The 10,411-nt window shown below is 44.3% G+C and overlaps 1 protein-coding gene across 2 annotated transcripts in view; it reads right to left on the reverse strand.

The window, feature by feature from the left end:
• RPS6KC1 (ribosomal protein S6 kinase C1) overlaps window positions 1-6,569 on the reverse strand; it is an 83,445-nt gene extending 76,876 nt beyond the window's left edge. For both annotated transcript variants that reach the window (XM_059469067.1, XM_059469066.1), the window contains exons 1-2: window positions 6,423-6,569; window positions 1,823-1,858 (exon numbers count right to left, since the gene is read on the reverse strand). In XM_059469067.1, coding sequence (XP_059325050.1) covers window positions 1,823-1,858; window positions 6,423-6,527 — 141 coding nt within the window. In that variant the 5' untranslated portion in view covers window positions 6,528-6,569. The remainder of the gene's footprint in view (window positions 1-1,822; window positions 1,859-6,422) is intronic.
• Between the last annotated feature and the right edge of the window lie 3,842 nt (window positions 6,570-10,411).

The raw sequence follows: 10,411 nt of genomic DNA on the forward strand, positions 1-10,411 counted from the left end.
CACTGGTCCTACATGGATGTGGGAAGCAGGCTGCATGAGACACATCCTAAAGCCATGAGGTGGTCTTGTGCACAAAATTTCCTATTTAATTCCTCATTCAGCATTCTGGAAAACTGAGGTAAATTTATTTTCAGTGGGAGCAGGTTAAGGGCATATTCTTTTTCTTCCAAAGACTGCCCACAATTCTTTTTTTTTACTGTAAGAGGCCATGTAACAGAAAAGCTCTCAACATATGAGGGTTTCTGACTACAATTCCCCCTTATGTCAACTAGCATTTAGGATATTCCTTGCAATAACCAACTATTTTCAGATAATGCTTATAACAGATTCACCCTGCATCTAACATGCTATCACATGCAGAATAATTAATAAGGTACAATGCAGGGTGGAAAAGGACAACTATTAAAAGTTCATCTCATATTTATGTCCTCTTATTGTCGAGAGCATGTGAAACTCTGCATGGGTAACCTATAGCCACAAATCAAAGCAACAACTAAAAGATATGGTTTTGCTATTGTGTCAAAACTACTTAACACATATTCATGCAATACTCTAGCTGAAAGACACTTACAATATATTTTTCTGATGAATGGACTCATCAACAGCTCTTATAAAGTGCTTTTCCTCACAAATGAAGATTAAGGTAATGGCAGAATGTGCTCATGGATAGGTTCAATTCAGGAGTCTCCCTGGAAAAGGTGAACATCAAGCTACAAACTACAGTAATGCAGTTCTAAACTAGATCCATGATCATCTCTGATTCTGATAGGTTATTTTAATCTCCTAGAGATTAAAAAAAATGCAAAAAGTACCAATGTTCATGCTTGCCTGATTCTCAAGATTTCAAAGAAAGATGCAATAAAGGGGTGTTAGATGTATTAGCCAATTCAATGATGCAATGAATTCAGTTATGAGCTCTTCTTTCATCAACTATGCAGGTTCTCCTTGGCTGCAGTAAGAGACTACACCAGAAACTGAACATATGCATGTGTTACACAGTGTTTGAAAAACCATAAGGGGAAGATTTTGCAGGTACATAGTATAATAGTAACCATGTCAAGTCACTAGTCCAGGAAAAAATCAAGGCAGGGGAGGGGGAAGATTTCCTAATTAAAAAGAAAAAAAATCTACAATGCACGTACATGTGGTGTATTTTTCTCCCTCAACAAATGACTTCTGTGACAGACTTCTGAGATATTTAAGATGCACAAGAATAGATCAGACCCTTATTCGTAGACTCATCAGAAGAGGCAAATAAGTAGTTTTAAAGTTCTGTCAAAGTATATCACTGGAAAATACTAAAGGAGCCTCAGAGAGATAGGCATAACATTTATGACTTGCAGTCTAATCTCTCTCAACAACTCCTAGACTCCTCCATTCTCCCTCTTCACTAACAGACAGTAATGGTGTAGGCTTTTCAGTGAAGCATTGGTTAAAGAGGAAAAGAGTACCTACAGCTGAGACCTAAGACTTGAATTGTGGACTGATCTCTAATTTTACCAGTAGGAGTTAAGTAACCATCAATTTGCCAATTCCAGCCCCAAGAAAAGAGTTTGTTAAGTTATCAAAGCAGTTTTGTCATCAAAAGACACTTTAGTCCCTAAGACTCTGTTTCAAGTCACCATTCATCACTGAGGGATGAAATGCATCATGTTACACTAGCTACTGTTTTTAACTATGAAAGCTAAAGACAAATGGAAACACACGAAAATTGTTGGCTCAATTACAAGGACAAAACACACAGAAACTGCTAAATTACATCAAAGATGCTTCAAAGGATAGTGTGATTCATAAAGACATTTGCACAAGTTTAAAATGTTACCTCCTGGACATCCTCTGGATTTTTTCTTGAAACAATCTGAAAGGCAAAACAAAAATGAAACCACGTAAGTCCTTGGATTTTCAGTTTGGAAGTTAAAGAGTAACATACAACGATTTGTTGCTGAAGAGAAAAGTCTGGGAAAAGGCAAATAGCTGCATGGTCCTGTGCACTCAGGAAGTTTTGATTTAGTTTTAGAGAAGTCAAATACCCAAAGACAACACAGTGAGGGATTTCAGCAGCAGTCAGTTGTGATTACACATCAAGACAGACGTACATTCTAGGCAGAATGGCACAAAAGGCATCTCTCAAAACAAAGCTACACTGAGCACATCTCCTATCATCTTTCCAGTCTCTTCCTATTAATTCATATTATGGCCACATTATTCCCAATAAGAAGAGCTCACTAAGACTACTTGGCTTAATATAAGCTGCAAACAACCTCACTGAGAATGTGAGGATTTGTATTTAGTAAGACAGTATTTCCACTTTACTTACAATCACCAGAGCGCAAACACCTCTGACTATCCTGGCGTATTTGTTTGTCCTTAAAAACTCTTGGCCCAATTAATTATAAATGACTTAGTCCAGGGGAAAATTGCAGTGAAAATCAGGCTTGGCTGCACACCATAAAGAAGCCTGTACTTCATCAAGATTTGTTTTTCTTCTTTAAATAAATATCGATAACAAAAGCCTTTGTAATCCAAGTTTTGTTCTGGTCCTATAAAGAGCAGTAAGAGCGTATCCCCACAAACACACAAACCAATCAGACACATCTTTAATTCATAACTGCAATTATCTTGTGCAAGTCACTATATCCTTCATCACAAGAGCCAAAGCTGTTTAACAAAATAATTAGTCTATTGTTAGCTAAAGCAAAATAGGGCATTCCCAATGCAACTGGGACTGTCCCCAGCACCACACCCCGGAATAATTGATGCCCTGAGGAGGTGATGCGTGCAGGGAAGCGCAGGGAGCCCACGGCACGGGCACCCCAGAGACTCACACACCGTCCCGCCGCTCCGCAGGCACCACGCAGCTGCTGCTGAGATGGAAGCCACTGAATCCACACTCTCCTCTTGCTAAGTGACAATAGCACACCTCTTACATCTCCCACAAACTCAGCTCTCTTCCTCACTTCCATTTTGCAAGAATCCTTGCCAAAGCCTCCCAGATTTTGTACCATCCGTTTACTACAGCCCAGCCGGTCATCTCTCACACATTTTGGAGGAGACAAGACGGAAAAGAGAAGTGTTTCCTTCTCTAGCAATCTCCCAAAGACATGAAACGTTTTCCTTCACAGCTCCATGTTCTCTCTCTCTCACCTTGCACACCAAAGTCCTCTTCTTCCAGCGTAGTCTACATTGACAAAACCCTTCTCAACTTTTCCTCACTCTTGAGTAATCTAACATTTGGTAACTTTACCAAATGTTAACCTTGGTGGCTGTTGCTCTTTCATTCACTACCAGGCAGTTTATAAGAGCAATTGGTGAAATAATCCTAACCTCCTTTTCTAATAGCTGGCGTACTTGATGCAAGGAGTCTGTAGAGCTGGGGAAAGAAAATATCACAGGCATGGCTACACATCACAGGGAACACCAAAGGGCAGACACCAACTGCTCTGCTTTGCAGTTCACCTTTAACTAAAGCCTTGCAACAGTTTTGGCAGCTAGGGAAGTTACCAGATGGGCAGAAGGAGACCCAGAGAGATGAGTAATTACCCAGCCAGTTAGTAAGAATCTGGAATAAAACCCAGAGGCCCTGTTTCACACTTGTTCTTATGTTACATCGCCTTCTATATCTCCCAGCCATGCCAACTTTAAGTCAGTATGTAATAATTTATGTGTTGTCCTACTTTGTTCTTCATATCCTTTTCTGAAGGTCAATCTCACAAGAGGTCTGCCCCTTCCTCCCAATCTATAGTCAACCTAGACACTTGGCAAAGATGACCCAAACCCCTAAATTTTCCATGTACTTTTTTTAATCCTTCCCCAAGGATCAATGCAGTCAGTTCCTTCTGCAAATCTGTAACACAAGCCTATTTACACATCTATAACCTATTTTCAAAAATATCATCAGGATACCCACCAATGAGCTAAGCAATGTGTAGTTACTGCACCAGACTCCGGAAACAGAGATATTACAAGGACCCTCAACATCGAGAAAAGCATTTCAGATTACCCCATTCTTCATCTGACCTGCAGGTATCCAACATAACTCATTAGAACTTTAATTATCATTAATGATTTTAATCTTCCAAATTCTCTAAACTTTTATTAGTGGCCTATATTTTCAGGTATTGTTAAAGAACACTCCTCATCACAACTTGCTAATATCTATCTGTTTCTTTGCATTTGGAAACGGGTATTGAAAAGCTAAAATTCATTTAAACTTGTCTGCATTTAAAATTATGCTACAGTTTATGAGAAAATACATATTCTTTGCTATACAAACAAAACCTTTAAGAAAAAAGCTGCAATAGTGATATTAGCACTCAGCAGAGACTGCATGGGTAGTTATGCCTTGGGCCAGATGTTTAGGACACACTAATACAAGTGCTTTCTTATCCATGATTATTTATCTACATTGCTTAGAAAGTTCCTTCAACTTCATTTCACAAAGGATTCTCTCACATACTGCACTAAGGAGCCACAAATCTCCACTCACACATCCAGACTACCCTAGATCTCAGCCAGAACACAACACAACAGGAAGGCCCACCTCACTTCTTTCCTGGCGGTCCCCCAAAGTTGCTGAGCTGATGCTCAGCAAATACAGCTGGAGTGCTGTGATATCAACCATGGAGCCAGATCACCGCAGGAACAGGAGGAAAGAACCAGAAAGGGTACTTGATATGTACACTGAATCCTTTTTAAATCATTTTATTCAATTTCCCAAATCCTCACTTCAAGTACTATACAACAGATTACCAGACAGAGCCCTGCTGAAAAAAAAAGTTATTCATATTTCTGCACTTGGGAGTCCAAAGCATCCTTTACTGCAAAAAAAGGGAATAATTTTTCCCTTTGGTGATTTTAGCTATCAAAACACCATAAAAAACTAATGATCTCTGGTTCAGTCAGTTGAATTTGGACAGCTCACAGACTGATCAGCTCCTTGCTCTGAGCTAAATCACGCACACCAGCTGATTCTGCACTGTCTCACTTGGAAAGGTACCAGAGTACTCTCAGTTTGCGGGACAAGGAGAATGACATCCCCAACTAGCCAGCCACAACTCGATTTTGAACAATTCTACAGAAACCAAAACATCACAGAGAAATTTAAATGGCTTTGGCTGGTAAGAACAAAGCACCAGAGCAAAATAAGCAGCAGAAGTCTTGGCTCATTCCTATTAGTCCTTATTCCACTGACACAACGTTTTAGTACACACACACACTTGGGCCATCAAGAACAACTGCAGAAGATGTGACAGTATTATCTTCTTCTCTGCATCTATTTCAGGAGAGTCTTTTTAAATTGCAGCATCATAGGAAAAAGCAGCTCTTTTTTTCCTATTCACAAATACTACATTGTATTGGACAAAAAAGAATAGTTTAAACATATTTGTGTTTGGTGAACTTGGAGAGGTAGGTAGGTAGGTAGGTAGGTAGTTGACCAAATTTTTTTTTTTTTAATTTTTAATTTTACAAGTCATACAAACTGATCATAGGCTAACAAACTGACATTACAATCTCTGTACATATCCAGGATGTTGCATTTGAATTAAGAGGAGGGTGCTTACAAGCATGCCTTGCTCACACAGGCAGGATGCCTACGGCTGCAGCAGCTACAGGATCACGGGTCATTTAAGGGAACTCTGTCTCTCTGTGACACCCCTACTGATGCTCTCACTATATCCCACCACACCTGTGAGCTAAACTGCCACTCCTCTTGAACCTCTCTCCACATACTTACTTACTCGCCTCCCTTTTTTGGTTCAATAGGAAAGTGGAAGAGAAAGCAAGGGATTTCCCTGGGAGAACACGCGGAGCTTTCATCAAAGCCAGCAACACCTCAGCAGCTCTCCCAACATCTGCAGCAGCTTCCCAGCCTCTGGTGCTAGGCCCGAGTGACCCGGAGCGCTGTGCCCGCCGTGCTGGCCGCTCCTGGGCAGGCCGAGCCTCCGTGTGTGGCTGGGGCCGCTCGGTGCTGCCGCCGGGGGCGTGCAGAGCCCCGCACCCCGCCCGCTCCCGGCTCCTCCCGGGCGCGCCGCTGCGCTGCGGGGCTGCAGCAACGCTGGGCAACCCCACCGCCACCCACACACCGCATCTGGGCCGGAAGAACGGGGAAAAGAGAAGGAGCCGTTTGTTTTTAAGCTGCTCTCGCACGCCCTGCCACGCGCAGCGAGGGAACGGAGAGTTAATCGCAAAGCGCGTCTGAGGCCATTGCAACGTTGCGAGGCTACAAGTTTGCAGGAGGCGAGCGGGGCTCGGCTCGGGAGGGGCCGCCTGTTCCACCTGCCCTCCCTCCCTGTCTCCCACCCGTGTCCCTCACAGGGGCTGGCACGGCAGCCGCGGGCGCTGCTCCGCACCCAGCGGCGGCTTTGCAGGCCGGGCGCGGGGAGCCGCGGGGGCGAGGGGCTGGGCGGCGGCCGCCGACTCACCCGCGCCGTGACCTTGTAGACGGTGTGGCCGCGGGGGTGGCGGCGCGGCTCCGTCACGGTGTAGAAGCGGGCCAGGTCGGCGCCGCGCTCCCGCGGGCTCAGCATCCTGCTGCTGCCCCCGCCGCGCCGCCCGCCCGGCCGGCACAGGCGGAAGCGGCGCCCGGGAACGCCCCGCCCCGCCCGGGCGGCGCCGGGGCCCCGGCCCGGGGAGCCCCGCCCGGCTCCGCGGGATGCTCGGATCCCCGCTCGCGGTGTGTCCCCGGGGCTGGGAGCCCGCGCCGCCGGGATGAGGCCGAGGTGGCGCGGCCCAGACGCGGCAGGAGCGGCCCGGCGGCGGTGCGGCCCCGTTCCAGGGGCTCGGCAGGACACGGCCGTGGGGATTTACACTCGGCTGGGCTGACCGCCGAGCCCCTCGCTCACACAGGCGCCCGTGGCCTCTACAAATCCGTAACGAGCCCCCGGTACGCCGCTCCCAGCGTCTGCCGTGGGCTATTTTAGGCTATGCTGCCCTAAATCCATAGGCCTGTAACGCAGAAATGACTCACGGATTTTAAAGAGGAATGCTACCAGAAAGGCAAGTTAGATTGTTACCGAGTCACCATGCTTTGTGGGTTGTGTCTCCTCCGGGTTCTTTAGGCTGCACCTGGACTTCTCCCTGCGGATGGGCTCTCTGCGTGCACAGGTCTGCGGGACACTTTGGTGTTAGGAAACCCTCCAGGGTTTGAGGGGCATTGCTGCAGTTCTGAAGAGCTTAACTCTGTGCCGCAGGACCCTGTCCTTTTGTAAGATTACCTTCAATTTCTTGCCTGTAGTGGGGTCTGTACCAATGTAGATCTCACACCTCAGATCATAGAAACTCGATTTTTTTTAATCACTGGGTGTTCATTCATTTAATTGTAGATGTTAAAAAAACAGCTTTTCTTTACCAGGTTATTAATATCTCTGCTCTCATACAGATTTTTGACATCAAGTGTTTAACAATACTTAACCACGTGTCTTTTTGAAAGATAAGAGTTTCTTGTACTGAAGTTCGTAGTAAGCACGTGCCTCTCCTTTGAGGAACATTTTCTTAAGGAAGAGAAAAAAAGAGGACATTGGTTTTTAGCAGCTCACTTGTCACTCTCCCTTATTTTCTGAGAGGGGAAGAACATGTCTTTTACATCTTGTGCTGGTACACAGAACTGCATGGATGTTCTACAAGTTACCAAAAGTTCACAAATTCAAGTACTTGGGGGAGAAAGTCAGTGAGTAACTAAAGAGACAAACACATCAGGCTTAGGAAATGCACGGAGCTGAAAACAGCAAGAGGCAGGGAGAGTGTTCATTTGAAGTGTGCCCAGCCCCTGCACATTTCTAGGCATCTGCTGCTAATAACGTTTAGAAAGCAGGAAACTGAGCTCAGTGGACCACTGATCTGAGCCATCGTGGCTGTTCTTATGTGCAGAGTAATCAATCAAAGCATCCCTCAGTGAGTCAGTAGCCTCCATTCACTAGGGAGTTTCAAAAGCTCAAATGACTCATAAAATAATTTGGCTTCTACTTACAAATCAGAATTTGGAGATATCTAATTCTGCAGAATATCTTTTCACATGGTATAGCCAACACAAAATAATAATTAGACAGGAATAAAAACCCCACAATTAAGTGTTACTGGCTTATTAAGACTTTTCTAGGTCAAGGCAAGAAAATCTAGCAACACTGAGATGAGAAACAATTTGCATCATATTCACAGGCTAATCTTTTTCTTCTCTTTTGTCTATTACACAACTTCCATACTTTTCAGCACATCTTCATTTTCATTAAAACCCAAAGCTTCCATCATCAGCATCATTACTGAGACTACTACTATGTAAAAACCTTTGAAGTGACAGATCAATTTGGGTGTCCCTGTGCAGGTCACATATAGAAAATACAGAAAATACAGAAAATAACTGCATGTTATGTGTAGATTCTGCTCCTAGAAATAACAGCAGTTGTTGTTGCTATAGCTATGGCTTACTGTCTTCTCTCCTAAAAATACATCTAAAAGATAAGAATACAAAAATTCAGAAAAGAACAAACCACCAAAACAAGATGGTCGTGAAAATGCAGCTGGGAGATCCTTTACTACACATGTGTTAGCAGTTTCATTCTCACATGGTAAAGAAACTAACAGAAAATGGATGGGTATTCTTACCTCTCACCAGTAAGTTGTGTCCAAGAAATGGAAAACCCAAAGTGGATCTGACACATTGCCTAACTAGCATGCTCATCACTGCATTATTTCAATTCCAGTCTTCCCTACCACTCCTGGGAAAACTTTGTTATTTAAAGTCACTTTTATGACAGATATAAAAGGAATGCAGAGAAACAGTATTTTACTTGATTGCAGTTCCTGCACAGCATCTGCACTATTCAGCACTATAATTTTTCATATGCATTGTGCTACGTTTCCTTACAGTAAACAGGGCCAGCATTTCCCCTGTCCTCAGAAGACCTCCAGAAAGCGTTCTGAGTGCTTATTCAAGCAGCATCAGCAGAGGCAGAGGATTGTTGCTGCAGCTGGTAAGCAGCGGTGGGTCTGTCAGTGGGGCTGCAGGGCAGACAGGTCTCCCACCCTTCTCTCAGGCCAGCTCTCCTCAGTAGAGCCCCTTCAGCTGCATTTTAACACCTGACAATGTTGAAATACTCGCTTGGGTGAACGGGGTTTCTGCAAACACTAAGCATCATGATGCTGCCCTTGAAATATACTATGGCACCTTGAAATATACGGCAGCTCTTTCCCGGCCCCTTTGACCCTGCAGGAGCACGCGGTGGTTCCAGGGAGAAGACCACTTATGGAAATTATCACAGAATATGCTGAGTTGGAAGGGATCCACGAGGATTATCAAAGTGCAACCCCTGGCCCTGCACAGGACATCCTCGAGGGTCACACCACGTGCCTGAGAGCGTTGTCCAAATGCCTCTTGAATTCTGCCAGACCTGGTGCTGCGACCACTTTCCTGGGGAGCCTTTTCCAGTGCCCGACCACCCTCTGGGTGAAGAAACTACTGCACTGTGAAAAGTGCATATTATATGGCTCTTTGCAGATATTTACTATATGTATTTTGCTGTATTGATTAATAGTGCTATATTAACATTTTAATAATATGATAAATGTAGTCTTGTAATTTAAAAGGTAACTTTTGTAGTTAAAATAAGAACTATGTGAGGTTTTTTTAAGAAAGGAATGAAGCACTCGCACCAGATAGCAGCCACAAGACACCTAAATCTTTCAGAGAAAAAGGAACTTATTGTTCTCTTATCAGAAGAAACTGAATTCCTCCTGCCTAGCTAAAGATCGAAGGAGCCTTAGGATTCCGAAGAAGTTGACACTGACCAGACCGAATCCTTTGTTTGAATAGAATTTATGCATCATGTAAGAAGTGTATGAATATGCAACAGGCTATTGTTTTTAAGGGTTGATCCTCTGTTATCGTGTGTCCTTTTTCGGGCTGCGCTGCCCAGAAAAAGGTACTCAGACGTCCGTAACTCTGTCTCTATTGTCCCGTATTGTCACAGAATCACAGAATCACAGAATTTTCAAGACTGGAAGAGACCTATAAGATCATCTAGTCCAGCCGATGTTCTAACTGTTCAACTAGATCATGGCAGCAAGTGCCACATCCAGTCTTTTTTTAAATTCTTCAAGGGATGATGCCTCTACCACCTCACTGGGTAAATGATTCCAGTTTCTGACCACTCTTTCTGTGAAGTATTTCCTTCTTACTTCTAACTTACATCTAGCTTGACGCAACTTGAGACTGTGTCCTCTTGTTCTATCCGTTGTCGCCCGGAGAAAGAGGCCGACCCCCAGCTCACTACAGCCACCCTTCAGGAAGTTGTAGAGAGTGATGAGGTCACCCCTTAGTCTCCTTTTCTCCAGGCTGAACAACCCCAGCTCCCTCAGTCGCTCTTCATATGGCTTGTGTTCCAAGCCCCTTATTAGTTTCGTTGCTCTCCTCTGGACA

This window comes from Ammospiza nelsoni, chromosome 3, assembly GCF_027579445.1.
Source record: "Ammospiza nelsoni isolate bAmmNel1 chromosome 3, bAmmNel1.pri, whole genome shotgun sequence".
Taxonomy (NCBI): Eukaryota; Metazoa; Chordata; class Aves; order Passeriformes; family Passerellidae; genus Ammospiza; species Ammospiza nelsoni.